Raw genomic sequence first — 23,454 nt, 5'->3', positions numbered from 1 at the left:
GCCTCAGAAAGGTAGCACCCATTGTTAAGGATCCCCACCACCTAGAACGTGCCCTCTTCTCATTGTTCCAATCAGGAAGGCGGTACAGGAGCCTGAAGGCACACACTCAGCGATTCAGGAACAGCTTCTTCCCCTCTGCCATCTGATTTCTGAATGGACATTGAACCCATGAACACTACCTCACTACTTTTTATTTCTGTTCTTTGCTCTACTTATTTAACACTTACTGTAATTCACAGACTTTTTTCTCTTTGATATTATGTACTGCAGCCACAAAGACAACAGATTTCATGACATATGGGGGTGACATTAAACCTGATTCTGATTGTGATCTCTGTATCACATTAGAAATTGGAGTAGAGGTAAGCAATTTACCCTTAATTACTATTAATCAACATTCTTCTACTTCAGCTTTATATTCCTGTATTGTCCCCGTATCTCTTGATTCTTTGAAATCCATTGATGTCCATACTGAATAGACTCGATGACCGAGCCTCCACTCCAGTGGGGTAGAGGATTCCCAAAGTTTACTCCCTACTACATGAAAGGATTTATCCTCACCTGTGTTCCAAATGGTGCATTGCAAAATCTGAGACTGGTTCTTCAGCGAGGGAAAATATACAATTTACTGAGCTCTGTGAGAATATTGCAAGTTTCAATGAGCTTACTTCTCGGTTCTTCAAACTCGAGAGAATACAGACCTGGCCTACCCTGGAGAGGGTTCAAAGCGGGTTCATGAAGATGATTCCAGGATTGAGAGCCTTATCATATGAGGAGCATTTGCTGGCTCTGGGCCTCCACTCATCCGGAATTCAGAAGAATGAGGGGTGTCCTCATTGAAACCTCTTGAGTGTTGAAAGGCCTTGATAGAATGTGGAGAGGATGTGGAGAGGATGTTTCCTGTGGCAGGGGAGTCTAAGACCAGAGGACACAGCCTCAGAATAGAAGGATGTCCTTTTAGAATGGAGACGAGGAGGAATTTCTTTAGCTAAGGAGTGGTGAATCTGTGGAATTTGTTGAGGCCAAGTCATTGGATATATTTAGGGCAAAGGTTGATAGATTCGTGATTGGTCAGGACATTAAGGGATACGGGGAGAAGGCAGGAGACTGGGGCTGAGAGGGAAAATGGATCAGTCATGATGAAGTAGCAGAACAGACTCAATGGGCCAAATGGCCCAATTCTGCTCATATATCTTATGGTCTTATCTCCTTCATATACCAAACCCACTAACCTTGGACTAGTGAATCTTCATGCACATCCCTATCACAAGTATATCATTTGTTTTGGGTAAGCAGAACAAGATTGTACACAGTGCTCCAGGTGTAGATTCACCTTGCTGTAAGATATCGTTACTCATGTACTCAAATGAGCCTTCAGTCACTTGTTTACTGGATATCTAAATTGTTTTTGTTTTTGGCATTGCCCAATCTCCCATTATTTTAAAAATGTTCCGATAGACCATAAGACATAGGAACAGAATTAGGCCATTCAGCCCATCGAGTCTGCTCCACCATTCCATCCTGGATCCCACTCAACCCCATACATCTGCCTTCTTGCCATATACTTTGATGCCCTGACCGATCAGGAAACCGTCAACTTTCGCCTGATGGGACTTGGCCTGAAATGTTGACTTTTTATTCTCCTCCATAGATACTGCCTGACTTACAGAGTTCCGCCAACATGTGTTGCTCTGGACTTCCGGCATCTGCAGAATCTCTTGTGATTAAAAAAATAGTTTTCTGTTTTTGTACCAAAGAGGTAAATAAATATTTTTCTACCTTATTTTGCACCGGCCAGTGTTACCAGTCCTATACACAGGTATTGTCGGCTACAAAGGGCATTACCATTCACGTGGCCTCCCAGAATGATACAACCGTCGAGGGTCTGAGGAGTTTCCGCACCAGACCCAGCCTCTCAATGTGTAGAGGCACAACCTCAAAAAGCATTCCTTCCCTGCAGGAAGTTTGCATTGGCTGCACCAGGCTTCAGTGAGACCCTCAGCATCCTCCCCTTTGCCATCAGATTTCTCAATGAGACTATGAGAGATAGGAACATAATCAGGCCATTCAGCCCATCGAGTCTGTTCTGTCCATGCTCCATTCTCTGGAGTGTTCCATGAACACTACCTCACTTTTGTGCTATTTATTCATTTATTGTAGTAGTTTTACGTCATGCACTGTACCACTGCCAGAAAACAACAAATTTCACAACATCGTCAGTGATAATAATCCTGATTCTGAAAACAAGCAAATTCCAGAAACGTTAACCGTTTCTCCTTGGGTTTTGTTCGTCCCACGAGGAATATTCATCCTTCACAAACACAAGAGATTCTGAAGATGCTGGGAATCCTGAGTAATACAAACAAAACGCTGGAGGAAAGCAGGTCAGGCAGCATCTACACAGAGGAATAATTAATTAGTCGACTCTTCATCAGGACTGGAAAGGAAAGAGAAGGAAAGTGTGGAAGGTATTTAGCTATTCATCTACTTCTGTTTTAATTATGTCCTGAAGAAGGGTCTCGGCCCGAAACGTCCACTGTTTACTCTTTTCCATAGATGCTGTCTGACTTGCTGTTCCTCCAGCATTTTGTGTGTGTTGCTCTAGATCTCCAGAATCTCCTGTGTTTCTGTTTTAATTTTATACTTTGCTTCTACCAGACTGACGACATGTGAATAAACATGAAGTTACCTATTAAATACTGGAGACGGATGGAGAGAACTTTATGAATGACATCGCTCGGTACGTCAACGCCTCCGCTCACCGTAATGGACCAAGTCTCATTCATTCCCAACCCCTCGAGAGATCACGTGACGGTCCGTGTCACATGATCTGGTAAGATGGCTGTGCTGGGAGCGGGCTGCTTTGTGTTCCTCTGCTGCTTCTCCTCCGCCTTGGGAACCGTAGCATGGAAGACGGACGAAAACAGCACAGAGCCAACACCCCTGGTTATATGGCACGGCATGGGTAAGAGGAATGAGACTATCTGTAAATTGCGCGCGTTCATGAAGCGTTATCTGGGATCTTTCCCACTCCGGAAAAACACTGCCTGTTTCTTTCTGTCTTGAATAGCACTGATCCGAATTCCAACATATTAAAGATTTTTATGCTTCTCGATATTTACATTATTAGTATCAGTCGATGATAAATATTATGACTGTTTATTTCAATGTAAGCGGGAAGCCTTTTTCTATAAAGCATTTTGTTACTCTAATCCTTCTCAGGATCTAGTCAGGCAAATCCTATTAACTACTTGAGAAGTATGAGTGGGGAGGGGACAAAACGCAAGTCAAGGCAGGCTTTAAGAGGGGACAAGGAAGCAGTCTTAATCTGATTTTGTCTTTGTTAGGAAGTATGCAAAACATGTTATTGACACTTTCCTCTGCAGAGAGTAGTTTTTGAGTAGGAATGGCTTCTGCTGCGTGTAAAATGAATAAAGAGTTGTGAGAAATGGGGTGTTATGGGCAGGGGGACTAGGGTTGGTCTGAAGTTTAAGCCTGACTGAGTTCTTTGAGGAAGTGACTAAACATATTGATAAAGGTAGAATGGTGGATGTGATGTATATGGATTTTAGTCAGGCATTTGACAAGATTCCCCATGTTCAGTCTCATTCAGAAAGTCAGGAGGCATGGATTCTGGGCTGCGTGGATTCTGAATTGGGTTGCCCACAGAGGGCAGAGGGTGGTAGAGGATGGAACATATCTTGCCTGGAGGTCTGTGACTAGTGCAGTCCTATGGGGATCTGAACTGGGACCCTTACCCATTGTGATTTTTATAAATGCCTTGGATGAGGAAGTGAAGGGTGGGTTAGTAAGTTAGCAGGCGATACAAAATTTGTGTCGTGGATAGTGTAGAGACTTGTCATGGGTTTGAAAGGGACATTGACAGGATGCAGAGCTGACCTGAGAAGTGGCAGATGGAATTCAGTCTGGAAACGTGCGAAGCATTTCATTTTGGAAGATCAAACTTGAAGACAGAGTACAGAGTTAACTGCGGTGTGGATGGACAGATGGATCTTGGGGTCCACGCCCATAGATCCCTTAAAGTTAACCTGCAAGTTGATATGTTGTCTAAAAAGATGGCTGTCATTTTTGGCCAAGATCGTCTGCTCAGTCCTAATACAGAGTCTGAACCCATACACTTTGCCTCCGCATCTGAGTTCATCCAGTAATTTATTTAATTTTAATTTTAATTTTTATTTTAATTTATTTTAGTATGGTGTCTGCAGTCTCTTGTGTCACTTTTTTGATATTATATAATGGTAGAACATTATATTTCTGTGCGAAAGGGAACCAGGTCCTGTTGAGCAAGCTGCTGAACCGCTGGGATTTCTGAATGGTTGGGGTTTTGCTGTATTTGATTTTAATGCATTTATGTAACTAGTCAAATTGTTGCTTTAGAATGTGTATGATTGTACTTCAAACAATAGATACACGTCAAACAACTAACCCCACTTAAAGTCTGTTTTATTCCGAAGCTGCTTGAGTATAGAATATGTGATTGTGCTTATCATTGCCAAGTGAAAGGGGAAGTGAGGAAAGGTTTGGAAAATGGTTACACTGCAAGATTGGAGAACATAAGCGAACCCTAAAGCGGGTGGTATTAACCATTTCAAATGGCTGTACTTTATATTTTAAAAATGCATCCAGTGGTTGGAATGGAAATACTTCAGTACTGAACTGTTTTATATAAATTAACTAGGTGACAGCTGCTGTAATCCTCTCAGCATGGGATTTATGAAGAAATTGGTAGAAGAAAAAATTCCCGGAATTTATGTTTTGTCATTGGAAATTGGGAACAGTGTTACGGAGGTATGTTTGAATAAAAGAATGAACTGCAATTTAAATCTTGTCACAGCAAATACTTATTTTAAATTCAATTACTGTAAGTGTTTTGGAAATTATCCACCCCCACATAGAAATCTACAGCACGTTACAGGCCCTTCGGCCCACAATGTTGTGCCGACCGTGTAACCTACTCTAGAAGCTGTCTAGAATTTCTCTACCGCATAACTCCATTAAGAGTCTCTTAAAAGACCCTATTGTATCCGCTTCCACCACTGTCACCAGCAGTGCATTCCACGCACTCACCACTCTGTGTGGAAAAGTTTACCCCGACATCCCCCTTATACCTACTTCCAAGCATCTTAAAACTATGCCCCCTCATTTTAGCCATTTCAGCACTGGGAAAAAAGCCTCTGGCTATCCACATGATTAATGCCTCTCATCATCTTATACATCTCTATCAGGTCAACTCTCATCCTCCATTGCTCCAAGGAGAAAAGGCCAAGTTCACTCAGCCTATTCTCATAAGGCCTGCTCTCCAGATGCCCTCTTCATTACAATATTTGTGTCAGTAATTCAAACTGCTGTCCTTGTAATTGTATGCAGATCAGCCTGTAGCCACACGCATAATTCCAAATCCTGATCAAGGCATACAGAACAAAGACAATTCGGGAATTTTATTGAATTATTTAATAAAAACAATTAGACTCAAAGTCAGTACAATAGTACCACAGCTTACAAAGTTGAAAGGAAGCCAGTAATTTAAGCTTCCTAATTGGAAATGAGGAACTGTTCTATTTTAGCATCTTTTTGTGTAATGGTTTCTGTTTCCGATACCAGTGTAAATTTGTAGATAGGATGTCTGTCAGTGTAGGAGAGGTGGGGCTCAGCCGATTTTCCTTATTTAATAGTTTCATCTCTAATCTTATCCAATTATGATTAAAGTTAAGTTCTTCATTAAGGCCACAGAATTTAGCTACTGGAGTGTTCACTGAGAGCTTTGCTCAAGATGCTTTTTTGGAGTGAAAATATTGACATCTTTGATTTTAAATGCTCCTTACCCAAGACTGGATGCAAGTTCAATGGTTCCAGTTAATATCAGAGAACGTATACGGTGTACCACCTGAAATTCTTACTCTTAGCAGACATGCACGAAAACAGAAGCAAACCCCCCAAAGAATGAATGACAGAATAAACGATAGAACCCCAAAGCCCCTGCACCCCCACGCACAAGCAGCAGCAAAGCATCGACCCCCCCCACTTATTTCAGCAGAAAGCATCAGCTCCCACTGAGCAAGCAATAGCAAAGCCCCCAAAGAGAGACCGTGATCTTCAGTGCAAGAAAAAATGTTGCTCACCCAACAATTCAACATGCCGCGCGCTCGCGCTCTCTCTCTCTCATTTCTACAAATCAAGTGGGAATTGATTGTGGAAGATTTAAAAGCAAATTCTTAGCAAGAATATTAGACTTGCCTATCGTTAACAATTTAACCCTTCTTTAACTTTGGAACCTTTATTTAAAAAGGACATAGAGAACAGTTTCTTCATGAATGTAAATGAGCAGGTGGAACTGGTGTGCCATGTATTATCCAAGGACAAGAAGCTGCAGAATGGATACAATGCGATGGGCTTCTCTCAAGGAGGTCAGTTCCTGTAAGTATCGCCACAAACCAAATGTGAAAATGCAGCTTCTTGTGGGATCACGTACTGGAGTCTGGAACTTATGGTTTTTATCCATTGCAGGAGAGCAGTGGCCCAGAGATGCCCTTCTCCTGCCATGAAAAATCTCATCTCAATTGGAGGCCAACATCAAGGTAAATTAAAAAACACTAATACCTTCATTTAAGTGAATAATTATTCACTTGCATAACTGTAAGATGAGGCTATTAGACTGAGTAGTTCCAAAATCCCATGAGTATTATGTCTACAGACGATACTAGGTAGGTAATTGAGTAGAACTCTGGTCAATCCATCCAGAATATTGCGTAGTGACCTGGTCTCCCCAAATAAAAGAGGTCACACTTTAGAGCAAGTGTTCCCATCTGCCGTGGAGCCTTACCGCATCTGATTGTGGACTTCAGAAAGGGTAAGACGAGGGACCACGCACACCAATCCTCATAGAAGTGGAGAGAGTGAGCAATTTCAAGCTCCTACTGGTTAGTACCTCTGAGGACCTAACCTGAACCCAACATATTGATGCAGCTATAAAGAAGGCAAGACAGCGGCTATATTTCATTAGGGGTTTGTGGGCATTTGGGTTTGTGATCATAAACAGTCACAAATCTACAGATGTTCCTTGGAGAGCTTTCTAACTGTCTGCATCACCATCTGGTATGGGGGGGGGGGGGGGCTACTGCACAAGATCAAAGTGAGCTGCAGAGGGTGGTAAAATTAGTTAGCTCTATCATGGGCACTAGCCTCATTAAGGACCCCTACCACACAGGACATGTCCTCTTCTCATTGCTACCATCAGCAAGGGGGTACAGAAGCCTGAAGGCACACACTTAATGATCCAGGAACAGCTTCTTCCCCTCTACCATCTGATTTCTCAATGGATATTGAACCCATGAATACTACTTCATTACTTATTAATTTTGTTTTTTTTGCACTACTTATTTAATTTAACTATTTTATATATATATATATTTCTGTAATTTACAGTTTTTCTCTATTATCATTGTAGTGCTGCTGCAAAGTTAACAAATGTAGTCACATATGCCGGTGATATTAAGTCTGATCCTGTTTCGTTAACCAAGGGGTCCCTGGACCCCAGGTTGGGAGCCCCTGCTCTGGAGGAAGTACAGTGGAGATTCACCAGGTTGATTTCTGGAAGTGTGGTGGGGAGGTGCCCTTAGGGGATAATAAGCACGATTGAGCTTGTGCCATCTTGAGTTCAAAAGAATTGGAGGTGACTTCAATTGTCACCTGCAAAGTTCTTGCAGAACTTGACAGAATAAATATTAGAATGTGCTTTGCTCCCTCCTCCTGGTTAGGGAAGGATGCAAAAAGGGTACAGGTAGTCCCCGAGTTACGGACATCCGACTTACGGACAACTCGTACTTACGAACCGAGGAAGGAGAACGCTGTCTGTCTGCCATTTTAAGTCATTGCCATTGACACTGTGTTGAGTGTTTAACTTTGTATCTGGCTTAAATTTTTCTTAGTAAGGTTCACCCTGACCGCAACCCCCCCGGTCAGCTGGTGGCGCAGTCAGATCAGCGCCGGGCTAGAGAACGGAGGGTCCCGAGTTTGATTTAGTGACAGGCCGCTCCCGTGCCGGGTTGATGTCGATCCAGTGAACTCCCGTACCATCCGTGCCGGGTTGATGTTGAGCTCGCAACTCGACCTCGTAAAAAAAAAACACTGCCACCTCCAGTTTAAATTCCCACGCGGAATATTGTGGAGGATCAAATACCCAAACCCAGTACAGCCCCCACTTGTCCCATTTAACCTGTCTCAGTGCGGTGCAGTTTAGGACCCGGGGAAATCAGTGCGGGGGTCCTTAGGACCCAGCGGACCTCGGGAGCCGGCGCAGGTCGGGACCCACCGCCGCAGTGTTTCTGTTCCATTGACGGTAAGCGATCACGATTGAAAATAAAGTGGAAATAATAGTGTTTGGAAAGAGGTGAAACACCATCAGTCATTGGAAAAGCGTTAGACTACAGTCGGTCAACGATCGGAACAATTTTAAAGGATAACGGATAAAGTGAGAATAATGGAGCATGTGAAAGGCCCTGCCCCGATGAAAGCTACAATTATTACTAAGCAACGCAGTGGTTTAATTATTGGAATACATACGCTTCTTAAGTATTTTATATGCATAGAAAGGTAAAATATATACTATATACTAAGACAAATGTTTGACTAACTGACGCTAAATAATACTGGATGTACTTGTTCCGTCTTACGTACAAATCCAACTTAAAGACGGACTCAGGAACGGAACTCGTATGTAACCTGGGGACTGCCTGGGTATAGCTAATCTGACTGTAACCTAAATTCCACAAAAATAAGGGTCAGCCCTTCAGGAATAAAATGAGTTTTTCTTCACCTGACGGAAGTCAACCTTTGGGGAGGCTGAGTAAGTTGCACACAGAGGTCAGTAGACTTGGATATTAGAATTGCCGCAGGAGAGTAGTGCTGAGATAAAGATCGGTATTCATCTCGGATGCACAAGGCTCTGTGGCCAATTCCTCTTTCCTTCTCCCTTTGTTTCGCTGCAAAGTCAAACGTGTTTGGGTACCGTGCGGAATGCAACGGGCTCAATGGAAGACTAACCCTCTGCACCTGAGAGGCAATCAGTGTGTCAAAATGGGGTTCGGGAAGTAGGCAGGGCCTGTGGTTCTGCTTCCAACACCATGCCCTGGAATGCCATCGGTCTGCCACAGGAGACTAGCTTGGTTTTTAAATGCAGAAACTAAAATAACTTCAAATTCCCTTGCTAGTGAGAAAGAGCCCCAAGTGATGCCGGAATTTTGGAATGAACAGTTAGTTTTTGATGGTCTCTCTTTGGGGGCTTTGATGGCGGGTGGAGGGGATGCTGATGCTTTTTGCTAGAGTAAAGGGGGGGGGAAGATTGATGCTGGCTTCTGCTGCACGCGCGTGGGAGGGGGACAGGTGGCCTTTGGATTTTTTTGTTATTCATTCTTTGGGGTTTTTCTTCTGTTTCAAGGATGTTGGCAGAGAGCAAGAACATCAGGCTGTATAGTGTATACATTCTCTGGTATTAAATGGAACCACTGAATTTTCCCTGCAATCGCTGTTAATTCTGTTTCCCCACAACCATCCTTTTTAGGTGTGTATGGTTTGCCTCACTGTCCTGGAGAAAGTTCCCACATCTGCAATTGGATAAGAGAAATGCTGAACTTCGGTGCTTATAAAAGTCCAATTCAAGACCAGTAAGTAACAAGAATGTAGATGAGGGTTTTACAGCTGTGAAATGGGTGAGGAGTTATTAATTTGGCAGCAGTTAACCGATCATCGTAAAACAATACAAATACTGTTGAAGAATACGGGGTTAGGAATACTCAGTCATCTTGCGTGCAATTTCAATGCAAATTCTAAAACCTAAAGGAGGATAAATGACTGAACCAGTGACTGGACCAATTGTTCTTCTTTAATTTCTAGAAGCTGCTTAGAAATTGCGTGCACTCTTAACATTTAATAAAACTCATGAAATAAAATTTGAACATTCAGATTTCATTAACAAGCAGACCCTTGGTCTGCTTACTTTAATTTAAATTTTTGCCTGGAGCTCAAGACCCCGGTCAACCACAATGACTGAGCACATGAGCACGTTGAATAAAAAGGAGCAATTATTTAGATCAGCAAATATGGGCCCAGTCACTCAGTGTCTCCATCAAAATCGAGAATAACTTTCAGACTATAATGAAATTCTTCATAAAATCATTCAGTCCTCTTGATAGTTTCCATTTCCTGGCCCTACCAGTTCAACGTCATATTGGATGCCCAAGCCCCCTCTACCTCAGTCCCACACCGACATGGCCAGCACATCCTTCGTTTCCTCTAGCGGGTGCGGGGGAAGGTGGTGTGGGAGGTTCGAATTGCCCTTCAGTGCCGTCCTTATTCAGCTGGCTAAACTCATTTTTTACGTTGAATAATTTCTCCTTTAACGTACTCACCCTCTAAGTCGAAGGCCTAAGGTAAGGTCATTGGCATGGGTGCAAAAAGCTAAGCCCAATACAATACCACTACAGGTTCACAACATCCCACAGCCATCCTGATTACAATCCCTTCCTCCCTTCTCTAAGCCCTTCTGCTGCATTGCATCGGTTCTGATGGGACCTCCCATACTAATGCCTTAGAAGTCTTTCCATTTCCTTAACCACGGCTGTCCTTCTGCCGTGGTTGACAGGGCACTAGAGTGGATCTGCTTTATTTCCCATGTTACTTCCTGTGCCCCCATCCCAGCAAAAAGATGGCTTTCACGTGCTCTTGCCCTCCACCCTTCACGTTCAATGGGTTACCCCTATTATTTCTGCCACCCGATGCCAGCTTTCCCTCCCACATTCCAGAGGGAAGGGATTCCCAATATTTTTTATGCCATGGACCCAAGGGGTGCGTGACCTCAGGTCAGAAACCCCTGCCAAACCTGTTCACTGTCACTCTGGGTTCACACTTCCAACTTCGTTAACCACGCTCCTTTTCACAAGCTCTCCCATGCAATTGTAGGGTGGCCAAACCCACCCCTTGTCTCTTCCCAACATGCAGAAAGCCAGAGTCCTCTTTCAGGTGAGGCAACACCATGCCTCCTTTTGTAATATGGTCACCACCTGATCTGCAGAACTTCCCAGCGGATCTTTTTGCTGCAGATTTTCACTGGTTAGGCTCCGCATCTCTCGGTTCTAATGCGTTGCTTTGTTCTGTTTGCCTCGACACCCTCTGTTTGCAGCCCAGACAGATCAGCTTCATTTATCCTGTTCTGACCGCAGCAGCTGTGCTTGTTATTCCTGCCGCTGCCTGTAAGGAGTTTGTACACTCTCCCCGTGACCGCGTGGATTTCCTCTGGATTCTCCTGTTTCGCCCCACAGGCCAAAGACTTACCAAAGGCTAGGATTAAATTGGGAGATAGCTGGGCTCGGAGGGCTAGTCTGTGCAGTAGATTAAAAAAAATACAAGATACAAAAAAAAACACAAAAAAAGAAACAAAAATTCTAAAAAATATATATAATCTGGACAAACTTTGCTGTCTTCTTTAACATACAAAATCCCTTCCTCTTCTGATTGCCTACTCTGATTTAAACAAAACTCCATCAATAATAATGACAAATCATTGTCCTGAAATAATTGTTTCTCTCCCAATACGTACATCCTGACCTCTGGAATATTTCCAACCTTTGATACTATTTCAGATCCCAGGCATCTGTAATTATTCTGATTCTGAAATAACATTTGAACATTTTTGACAAGAATAGACTATTTGACCCAACGAAGTTTGCCAAATTCCTATTCACATAGTATTGAATTAACTATCGAGTTTAGATTTGAAAGTCTCCAAGGTACTACTCTCAACTACACAGGTAGTTTGTTCCACGTGTCCGCAACTCACTGTGTAAAGAAATGCTTCCTGATGTTAGTTTGAAATCTCCCTTTAACCAGTCTCCACCTATGGCCCTGTATCTTCGTTGATGGATTAATTCTGAAGTAGCAGCTGACATCTGCTTATACCCCGAATGATCTTGAACACTTCTATCGTGTCTCCTCTCATTCTATGTCTACAAAGATTTAATTCTTTCAATCTTTCTTAATAGCTCATACCCTGCAGACCTGGAATGAGTCTCGTCACCCTTCTCCAGTGCCTTCACATCCCTCACAAAATATGGAGACCAAAATTGTTCTCAGTGCTCAATGTGAGGCCTCACAAGACATTATGCAACTTAAGGAGAATGTCTCTAAACTTGAACTCCACTGAGCACATTATATAGCCTTTCTGAAATCTAATTTAATGTCTTTGGCTTTTACTGATATACTGTCCCAAAAAACTTCCAGACTAACAATGTTATGATCACTTGTTCCTAAAGGCTCAACAATTTCCATACTCAAAATTCTATCCCGGTTGTCACAGAATATCAAATCTAGACCAGCCTCCCCTCTTGTTGGTGCATTAACATGCTGGGTCAAAAAAAACAATCATTCAATAACTTGATTAATTAACTTTCCTGTAATCCTGTAACTGGGTTCTCCCACTCCATATTTGGGAAATTAAAGTCTTCCATAACTGGAACATCACCATCTGAATTTGATTTTCTAATATTCTGATAGAGTTGTGTGTTAAAATCACTTTCAGACTAATAGTTGCTTTCTTGGTAGCCTAGTGCAGGCAGAGTACTGGCATGATCCCTTGAATGAAGAACTCTACAGGAACAAAAGTGTTTTCTTGGCAGACATCAATCAAGAAAGGGTATGTTCTTAGTTTTTATTGAAATAAACTTTACCAGTAACTTATCTGTGCAATGTGGTTAGTGTGTGACAGGGTGGAGATGCACCCTTCCCTCCGCGAGCCTGCAGGTCACCCTTGGGCAAAGTGTCGCACCTGCTTAGCCCCCCGATCGGGGTCACGTGAAGCCATGGGAGCAGGTGGTCGTATGAGTAGCTGGTGCACGTCACCAGTCCCGGTTATGCGGCCACCGACACCAGGCAATCTCTGAAGAGTATTGATAATGGCTGGGGTCACCCATCTTGTAAAGACACTGTCCAGAAGGCGGCAATGGCCAACCACTTCTGTGGAAAATTTGCCAAGAACAATCATGGTCATGAGACCATGATTGCCTCCATCATATGACATGCGCATAATGAATGAACAATGCGGTTAGACTTTTTAGATATTGAATAGATCCTTCAAATGTTAGCAGAAACTTGGCAATTATTGTGTAGTGCTGCTACTAGATGCTATTCTAACTGTATCGCAGGTTGTCCTTTTGTTATCAGAGTGTATTTTTTTAAAGTCTTAATATTCAATACAGTGAGATCAGACCATAAGATATAGGAGCAGAATTAAGTCATTCCACCCATTGAGTCTGCTCTGCCATTCCATCATGGCTGATCCTCGATCCCACTCAACCCCACACACCTGCCTCCTCTCTATATCCTTCAATATAGGAAACTGTCAACTTCTGCCTTAAATGTACTTGGCCTCCACCACAGTCTGTGCCAGAGCATTCTACAGATTCACCATTCTGACTAAAAAAAATTCTTATTACCTCTGTTCCAAAAGGTCACCCCTCAATTTTGAGGCTTTACCCTCTAGTTCTAGATACCCCCACCATAGGGGGTAACTATACTGTTATTAAGTAGTAGAGTGAATCGTTATCGAGGATGTGGAGTTTAGGCTACAGTCAGATTAGCCATACTATTAGTAAATAGCTCAGTAGATTTGAAAGGCCGGTGTTTTTGATTGTAGTTTGTTGTCACCATCATCATTATCTACTGTGTTGTATGATGGGGGTGATTGTGGTCTTTGACCATGATTGTTCTTGGCAAATTTTTCCACAGACATGGTTTGCCTATGCCTTCTGGGCAGTGTCTTTACAAGAAAGGTGACCCCAGCCATTATCAATAATCTTCAGAGATTAACTCAGCAGGTCGGGCAGCATCTGTTGAAAAAAGCAGTCAACGTTTCGGTCAAGACCCTTCGTCAGGACTAAGGGTATTGACCCGAAACGTTGACTGCTTTTTTCAACGGATGCTGCCCGACCTGCTGAGTTCATCCAGCTTTTTTGTACGTCTTGATCTGCAGTGTACTTTGTGTTTATCTTCAGATTGCCTGGCATCAGTGGTCCCATAACCAGAATTTGTTATATGCACCAGCTGCTCACCTGACCATCCACCACCTGCTCCCAAAGGCTTCACGTGGCCCTTATCGGGGTGGGGTCTAAGCGGGTGCTACACCTTGCCCAAGGGTGACCTGTAGGCTAGCGGAGGGAAGGAGTGCCTTGTGCCTCCTTTGAACACATCCCCACCCCTTTGTATGCAGCTGTTAAGTGTCAATGTTTGCAGGGGTAGGGTGCACTTGCTTATCTAGATCTGAGTTTCAGATATCTTTGGAGTTCAGTGACGACTGCTCCTGTTTACAGGGCATCAATGGAAGCTACAAGGAGAATCTGATGAAACTGCGCAAGTTTGTAATGGTGAAATTCCTGAGGGATTCCATGGTTCTCCCAAATGATTCCGAGGTGAGGACAGAGTCTTCCTATCGTGGTTAAAGATAAATTTTACAATTTACTTTTACATTCACAAGGCACTAAGTTCTCAACACACGCAAAATGCTGGTGGAACGCAGACTGGGAGACTGTTTTGCTGAACACCTACGCTCTGTCCACCAGAGAAAGCAGGATCTCCCAGTGGCCACACATTTTAATTCCACGTCCCATTCCCATTCTGATTTGTCTATCCATGGCCTTCTCTATCGTCAAGATGAAACCACACTCAGGTTGGAGGAACAACACCTTAACCGGCTGGGTAGCCTCCAACCTGATAGTATGAACATTGACTTCTCTAACTTCCATTAATGTCCCTCTTCCCCTCCTTACCCCATCCCTGATATATTTAGTTTTTTTCCCCCCTCCTTTTTTTTCTTCTGGTTCTGCCCATCACTCTGCCTGTTCTCCATCTCCCTCTGGTGCTCTCCTCCCCCTTTCTTTCTCCCTAGGCCTCCCGTCCCATGATCCTTTCCCTTCTCCAGCTCTGTATCCCTTTTGCTAATCACCTTTCCGGCTCTCAGTTCCACCCCACCCCCTCCGGTCTTTTCCTATCATTTGGCATTTTCCCCTCCCCCTCCTACTTTCAAATCTCTTACATTTCCTTTCAGTTAGTCCTGACGAAGGGTCTCGGCCCAAAACGTCGACAGTGCTTCTCCCTATAGATGCTGCCTGGCCTGCTGTGTTCCACCAGCATTTTGTGTGTGTTGCTTGAATTTCCAGCATCTGCAGATTTCCTCGTGTTTGCTTACTAAGTTTTCGATGTTTGATAGTTTTATCCTATTAGTTGCAGGAAGTTACCAAAGGAAAACCTAGTAGTCTTTATAGTATATATTCATTCTGTCCTCCCCTGTCCTCTTCCACCATAAACATTCCAGTAGACATACAGCACCCTGTCCAAAAGTCTTGTGCACTTGTATATATCTAGAGTGCCTAAGACTTTTGCACAGTACTGCAGTGTTTTTATGTATTGTACTGTACTACCGCTGATAAAGAAAGTAACAAATTTCATGATGGATGTGAGTGATGATAAACCTGATTCTAATGTGGGTGTCTATTGTGGACTGAGAGGGAGCAGGGAGAGAGGAATCAGGGTTGGGATGGTGGGGAGGGAGTGGGAAACACCCGAGAGATATTCTGTTAATGATCAATAAACCAATTGTTCGGAATCAAATGACCTTGCCTTGTGTCTACACCCATGCCACGCCCCCCCCCCCCCCCCCCCAATTCCAGACAATCCTTTTCTGCCACCAGTCCCACGCCCTTCCCACGGCGCTCTATCCTCGCCATTTCCAACTCCCTTTGCTCCTGCCAGATTTACAAACTCGCTCTCTGCTCCACGTTGAAAAATACAGTAATGTGCAAAAGTCTTTAGCACCCTAGCTACATAACTGTGCCTAAGACTTTTGCACGGTTTTGTAAATTGGGTCTAGCAATCCAGCCACATAAGCCTGTGCTGTGATATTTACTGTAGAACCAGTAGTTCCTTTAGTACAATTTTCCTGCTTCTCCTGCCTGGACTTCAACAAAGATAGGCTTACATACCTTTGTTACTTCCTCTGCTGCTGTACATTTGGTCCCAAATGCTGTTTGCCCTCATACTCTTCATATACTTTTCAATAAACTTCAGTAGGCCCCACATCAGGCACCGTTTTCTATAAGGTGGTCACACTTCCGTTTGGTGTTTCAACCATAAATGGTCCTCTTACCCTTTGTGATGTCTCTCTTCCTCAACACACTTACTGGTTTCTCCTTTCTTGTTCAAAGTTTCATTCATCATCAAATCATGTATGCAGTATACAACTCTGAGATTCGCCTTTTCCAGATAGCCACGAAACCTGGTGCCGCAGGCTATCAAGAAGGCAAATGGAACGTTGGCCTTCATCGCTAGAAGGATTGAATTCAAGAGCAGGGAGGTTTTGCTGCAACTGTACAGGGTACCGGTGAGGCCGCACCTGGAGTACTGTGTGCAGTTCTGGTCTCCATACTTGAGGAAGGATATACTGGCTTTGGAGGCGGTGCAGAGGAGGTTCACCAGATTGATTCCAGAGATGAAGGGGTTAGACTATGAGGAGAGATTGAGTCACTGGGACTGTAAAACTCAAAAGGAATAGAGGAGATCTTATAGAAACATGTAAAATTATCAAAGATATAGATAAGATAGTCAGGAAACTTGTTTCCACTGGTAGATGAGACTAGAACTAGGAGACTGGGCCTCAAGGTTGGGGGGGGGGGGGCTAAATTTAGGGAGTGAATGAAGAGGAACTGCTTTTCCCAGAGAGGGTGAGTCTGTGGAATTCTCTGCCCAATGAAGCAGTGGAGGCTACCTCAGTAAATATATTTAAGACAAGGTTGGATAGACCTTTGCATCGTAGGGGAATTAAGGGTTATGGGGAAAAGGCAGGTAGCTGAAGATGAGTCCATGGCCAGATCAGCCATGATCTTATTGAATGGCGGAGCAGGCTTGATGGGCCAGATGGCCGACTCCTGCTCCTATTTCTTCTGTTCTTATGAAACAAAGCCATGGAAGTCATTCAGAGAATAACATCAACCTTCCACCCCCGTACAAAAAAAAAACAAATATCGTAAGTGGTTTTTTAAGAGACTCCTGGATAGGTACATGGAGCTTAGAAAAGTAGAGGGCTATTGGTAGAGCCTAGGTAATTTCTGAGGCAAGGGCATGTTCGGCACAGCTTTGTGGGCCGAAGGGCCTGTATTGTGTTATTGGTTTTCTATGTTTCTGCAATCATCCCGCCATGCGAAAAAAGTCTAGCAAACGGCCACACGATCATCAGTCCCCCCATGTGAAAGGAAGGAGAGTATCCCCGCTCTTCATCCATCCATCCTTGACTTCTGATTTGAAACTGTTCAGACCTTCTGCACTGACAAGTTCTAACAACAATGTTCAAAGTGAAATCTATTATCAGAGTACCCATTTGCCACCCCATTCAACCCTGCGATTCTTTTTCTCTGGGCATATTTAGCAAGTCTGTAGAAGAGTAACTGAACATCAGGAGCTGTAAACTGTGAACAAGCTGCATATTTTGTATGCCTTCTCTTCCTTTATCCTCATTGACTCCTGTTTAGTAAGAGATTCTGCTTAAAGGAGTGGGGGAAATGTGTAAGGAACTTTTTTTTTTGGTTGAAGTACCCGTAAAGCAGTGTGGCTCTAAATGAAAAGTTGGTTGGTTAATTCCCAGGTGTGGTGGTATGTAAGCCAGATCTCCTCTGTCTCAGGGTTAATTATAGAGTCGAGCTAACATGTAGCAGTTGTGTGTTTGGAATTGACGTGCTACCTTCCCCCACCCACTTCCACGTACAGCTAATGAGTCGCGGTTGCCCAAATAGGGATCAATAAGGAGTGGCTTTCTTAAAATATGAAGGTTTCCCATGTTAAACATATAAGATTAAATATTGGGAGTCGTTTGGAAGATCTGTAAATCTACTTTCAAAATATTGGTAGTTTTAAAATTATTGCAGTACTTTAAAGCTGAAAGGTGGCATCCATCATTAAGGACCCCCCAAACCCGGGACTCGTCAGGAAGGAGGTACAGAATCCTGAAGGCACTCACTCAGCAACTCAGGAACAGCTTCTTCCCCTTTGCCAGCCAATTCCTGAATGGACATTGAACCCATGAACACTACCTCACTTTTTTACTATTTCTGTTTTTCCAGTATTTAATATACATATACTTACTGTAATTGATATTTTTCTATATTTATCTTGTATTGCATTGTACTGCAATGTTAACAAATATCACGACATATGCTGGTGATATCAGATCTGATTCTGAGTCCAATAATATTGTATTTTTAACTAAAATGGTTCAATTTAATTTTAATTTTAAAAAGCACTAAATTATTACTCTCTTGTAGTGGTTCGGTTTCTATAAAGCAGGCCAGGCCAAGGACACCTACACCTTACAGGAGAGCAACCTTTATCATGAGGTAAGATTTGTGATGTTACCTGTGTTATTTGCTGAAGAGGCATTTAGAAAGGTGCCCTCAATATAGACAGAATGATGCCGTGGAGTAAGAGACTTTCTGCCTTCAACCTTTGTTTTAATCTGACTGCGAAACTGTGAGGTCAGACTGGGCAGTAGCAAGTCTGATTCAGAAACCGAGTCCAGTGCAAGTCGCAGCCAAGTGGGAAAGTTGAAGATGCACTGGGGCGAGTGATCGAAAGTGGGCTTGGAATTACAAAAATGAACTTTACATGTGGAAGGAAATATAGTAAAACTGGGTTCCAGAAGTAAATGGAAGATTAGGTCAGTATTGAAACCTTACATTTTTTTGTACGTTTTACTGCTTTGTAGGATGACTCCCTCAAAAAAAAGCAAAGATTGACCAAAAAAAAACTAAGATAAAGTTAGCAAAAAAAAAACAGATTTTGTAAGACTGAGTATTTGGTGGATTTCTAGCAAAAGGCCAGAATTGCTTTCAACCAATAAGCGGCGTTGCCAGTTGATGAGTGGGGGGCAGCAGGACCTGGAGAAATCTGAAACCGCATGCAGTTCTCTGCCTGAATGGAGAAGGATGGGTAATTTCCCCACATCAGTCCTGAGATCCGAAAGGAAACCAGGGAAGTGATTGTGGACGTCATGTACGGAGCGTCAGGCCCTTCAGCCCACAATGTTGTGCCAGCCATTTAATCTACTCTTAAGATCAATCTAACCCTACATAGCCCTTCATTTATTTTCTACCTTCCATGTGCCTTAAATGCTCCTGTTGTATCTGCCTCTACCACCAGCCCTGTCAGGATATTACACTCTGTTTTATTTTTTTTAAAAACCTCTACTTGCCTCTGACATTCCCTCATGCACTCCCCTCCATTCACCTCAAAATTATGCCCCCTCATATTAGCTATGTAACACAATAATAAATACTGATCCCGAGTGGGAAATTCTTTTGTTACAACAGCAACATTTAAAAACACACTTAGCAGTGTGCAGACTTAATTAATAATAAAGTACAGAATAATCATTTACTAGTCTGCAATAATAATGTTTGAAATAATAAAACAGACTATTGCACTATGATGTGTGTTCTCCTGTCGCACAGAGATGAACTGTTGTACATGCTTATTGCATTTGGTAGGAAAGATTTTCTGTAACGATTATTGTGACAGCGGAGCTGAATGATATCCGCCCTGGGAAAAAGCCTCTGGCCAGCCACTTGATTCACGCTTGTCACCACCCTGCAGCTCTCCACCCTCCTCCTTCCCCACTCCAAAGGGAAAAGTCCCAGCTTGGGCTCTACTGTATATACTTTCTGTAAAAATGCCCGGTCTGTAAAAATGAAGATAACGTTTGTATTAGAATGGCATGTTTAGAGGGATGATTATGCTGCGGGGAACTTTTCTAAGTTGAAAAATGGTGTGCCTTTAAGAGCAACGCACACAAAATGCTGGAGGGACTCAGCAGGCCAGGCAGCATCTAGGAAACATTTTGGGCCGAGGCCCTTCGGCAGGGCTGGAGGGAAAAAACTAGGGAGTTGATTTAAAAGGTGGGGGGGGAGGGGAGGGAGAAGCACAAGGTGATGGGTGAAACCTGGAGAGGGAGGGATGAAGTGAAGAGCTGGGAAGTTGATTGGTGAAAGAGACAGAAGACCACGGAAGAGAGCAAAGGGGGAGGAGCAGCAGGGGGAGGTGTTGGGGGGCAGGGAGATAAGGTGAGAGAGGGAGAAGGGGATGGATAGAAACCTATTCGGTGTTTACTTTCAATAAACATTATGATTTGGACCATTTCATTCTGGGAACATCATGTAATCTAACCTAGAATTGAAGAACAATGACTAAAACCAACATTTTCAGAGCCGTACTCGTTCTGAACACTTACATTTGATTTATTGTAACAAGTAACCCCTACCCCATCTGAAATCCTGCTAGATATAAACAAGTTTTACAGAATATTCAGGTTAAATGTATTTTTGTTGTGCATGTAGGATCGATTGGGGTTGAAGGCTATGGACAAAGCAAAGAAACTGGAATTCCTATCAGTGGATGGGGATCATCTTCAGTTCTCAGAGACATGGTTCAATGACAACATAATTCCTTACCTCAAATGATCCTTGTAACAAGCTAGTAGTTGTCTACTAATTGCTTCATCGTTTGCCTAATATCAAATTGTAAATCACTGGGTCTCAACTATAATTGAATTACAACGCTTTGCTAAACCAAGATGCTGCAGAGTTTGAAAGAAGCATGCAGGCACTTAGGAACTCAAGAATTCCATTCTGCTTGGCAGGACTGAATTTTCAGGCTTATATTTTTACAAGTTGAGAAGTAAATTGTGATGAGTGCAAGAACAATGGGGATGAGGAAAGTAGTTAATTTTTTTTCTGATGCAGGGATTGGTGTCCTTTCATATAGGATCTAAATGAACAGTTTGATTAAAATAAAAGAGAAAACTGTTCACGAGCACTTGACAAATCTTTAATTGTAAGAATGCCAAGAATGTTATACCAGTAACTTAGTTCTAATTATCGAAGTTTAGGTCAGCAATTTTGTTCTTGGCCTGTGATTAGAGCTAGTCTCAGCTTTGTCCATGGGACATAGACCAGTATATTATTATCAGAATGACAGCCAGACATTATGCACATAACGTCAGGCCCCCCCCCCCCACCTCTGCTTGTAATTAAAACTAATGAAGCAGGTTGTACTAAAATCTGAACATAAGTGAAATAAGACTTGATTTGCAATGCCTTTCATGGTCAGGATGTTTTGTAAGCTGATATGTAATACTTTTTTAAACAGTGGTACCAATAACCAGAGAATAAGATTTCAGATTGGATCTAATCACTGAACAATGCAAGTTGAAAGAGAAGCTGTTGGAGGAACGCAGAGGGTTAGGCAGTATATGTAAAGGGGGTGGAGAAGAGAGGAAATTGTGACATTAACATTTTTTGGGTCAAGATCCTGCCTCACAACCGAATGATTCTTGACGGAGTTCCTCCAGTGTTTTTTTTCCCGCTCTTACATGCAACATCTGCAGTCTGCCGCCAATGAATGAAAATTTTTATTTCATTTTAGTAGCATTCCCCTACCTTCTGTTTCGTTGTTAGGATTGTGCTGTTGTCTAAAATTGTAACGTGCGGACTTCAGGGAGCGTGTAAAGCTGAATGTTATTGTTGTGGTACAGATTAAAAGATGATTATTGATTTAATAAGTACCTTCTCGCCGATTAAAGCACCAAGGAAGATTAAAATCATCAAGCTGAGTGCGGAAGACAAGCGAGTGTTCAGCGCTGTCTACCAGCCTCTCGCTCATTGCTGTCGGAGAAGGTGTTTGCGTATGTCAGAATCTCACTCTCTCTTGCTTGCTCTTGAGGGAAGTCCTTATGCTTGGGTGATTTCTCTCTCCCTCGATGCTGTTGGCAGATGGTGCCGAAGCAAGATTTGCAGAATTGGACTCTAATTCAGGTTTACGATGTTGTCTAGTTCTGGTCACTCATTTTTTTGTTACTACTTTTGGGCAATTTTTGAATCGGGTTGGCCTGCCTGCAGATAATGAAGACTGAGCTGGATTGTACTGAAAAACGCCTTTTGATTTTGTGTTTTATTTTCTGTATTTTTGCTCTTTTTATTGCGGTTTGTGTGACTTTTTTGCGCGCCTGTGGACGGGGATTTGATGTTCGATCATTTTTTCTCTAAAACGGGTTGAATCCGTGGTTCTTTGTTTCGTGACTGTCCGTTGGGAAGACATATTTCAGGGTTGTATACTGCATACGTACTTTGATAATAAATGTTCTTGGAATCAAATCCCTTAAGGACTTGTTAAGGGTAATTTCATTATTCATATTGTAAAATTGTATTTGAAACAATGATTGTGGTCTGCTTTCATTTTTGCTTCAGAAGGATTAACTCTGAGTCTTCAACCCTATTGAAAAATTACCAATATATGCTTTCCTTTCTTGACTTGCATGAAGACCTCATGGAATTTAGCAGATGAATATTTTTTTGGGGTGTGCTTTTGATTTGGAGTGAAAATCACTGCAAAGTGGAGGATGAGGGAATTCAGTTTCTTTAGAATAATTCTTTACGAATTAATTTTCGCCCAGTGCTCCAAACAGGAGCACCTTGGGAAAAATTCCTAGTGGTTTGTGTTCTGAATTGTTTGAGAGAAGTTAGGATAATGCATGGGTTTGAGATGCTACTGGCCAACTTGCCAGCTCGTAACACTCAGATAAATGGCCATTTGAGTAGCTGTTTATTTTATTTAGTGACGGCAGCACGCGGTAGACCCTTCCAGTCCAGCAACGCTGACAAACCCAATGAACTCTGGCCTAATCACAGGACTATTTACAATGAGCTGAATTAGCCCATTCAGCCTGTTGAGTCTGCTCTGTCCATTCTCCTGCTTTCTTCTCCCTAACCCCTCTGACGGCCTGACTAATCAAGAACCCATCAACCTCTACTTTAGAAGCACAAGGGGTGCTGGAATAGGTTTGTTCTACTGAGGCAGGGAAAGGTTGGTAGGGTGATGAGGAACATTTAATCAAATGGAAGAAGCAAGCATACTTGGGAAGCGAGGGCTAGAGAGGTCTCTAAGGAGTTACAACATTGCCAGGAAGGAGCTTAATGGACTTGGAAGAGTTAGAAGGGGACGTGAGAAGGCCACGGCAAGTAGGATTTAAAAAGAAACAAGAGTTCTTCACATATGTGAAAAACAGAAGGATGACCAGAGTGAGGATAGGATTGATCTATCCATTACATCTTTGGACTATGGGAGGAGACCAAGCACCTGGGGAAGACCTACAGATCATATGAAGACTCCTTATGGACGGCCTCTGATTTGATCGTTGAAGTCCAGAATGCTTTAAGCTCTAATAACGTCGTGCTACCATGGGTACCGACTTTGGGAAATGTTATTTCCACTTCTCCCCAATTTTGGGCTTGAATTGATAGATGAATCCTTATTCATACAGCTATATTCTTAAAACTAGAGCTGGCTAGTATA

General features: G+C 42.8%; 1 protein-coding gene across 1 annotated transcript; it reads left to right on the top strand.

Moving 5' to 3' along the window:
• Positions 1-66: 66 nt before the first annotated feature.
• Positions 67-22,318, top strand: LOC140719707 (palmitoyl-protein thioesterase 1-like). Its single transcript, XM_073034516.1, has 10 exons — positions 67-362; positions 2,659-2,965; positions 4,700-4,809; positions 6,308-6,435; positions 6,526-6,596; positions 9,578-9,680; positions 12,613-12,703; positions 14,376-14,474; positions 18,375-18,446; positions 20,442-22,318. The coding sequence occupies exons 2-10, from the start codon at positions 2,839-2,841 to the stop codon at positions 20,562-20,564; spliced, it is 924 nt and encodes a 307-aa protein (XP_072890617.1). The 5' UTR covers positions 67-362; positions 2,659-2,838; the 3' UTR covers positions 20,565-22,318.
• The last annotated feature ends 1,136 nt before the right edge of the window (positions 22,319-23,454 follow it).

Source organism: Hemitrygon akajei, chromosome 32, assembly GCF_048418815.1.
Source record: "Hemitrygon akajei chromosome 32, sHemAka1.3, whole genome shotgun sequence".
NCBI lineage: Eukaryota > Metazoa > Chordata > Chondrichthyes > Myliobatiformes > Dasyatidae > Hemitrygon > Hemitrygon akajei.
This window is presented reverse-complemented; position numbering and strand designations above follow the sequence as displayed.

Excerpts from the sequence above, each read along its gene's own strand:
- LOC140719707 (XM_073034516.1), top strand. The coding sequence starts at position 2,839 with ATGGCTGTGCTGGGAGCGGGCTGCTTTGTGTTCCTCTGCTGCTTCTCC. Across the intron at positions 9,681-12,612 it reads AAAAGTCCAATTCAAGACCA|CCTAGTGCAGGCAGAGTACT; the intron begins GTAAGTAACAAG and ends CTTTCTTGGTAG. Across the intron at positions 18,447-20,441 it reads AGAGCAACCTTTATCATGAG|GATCGATTGGGGTTGAAGGC; the intron begins GTAAGATTTGTG and ends TTGTGCATGTAG.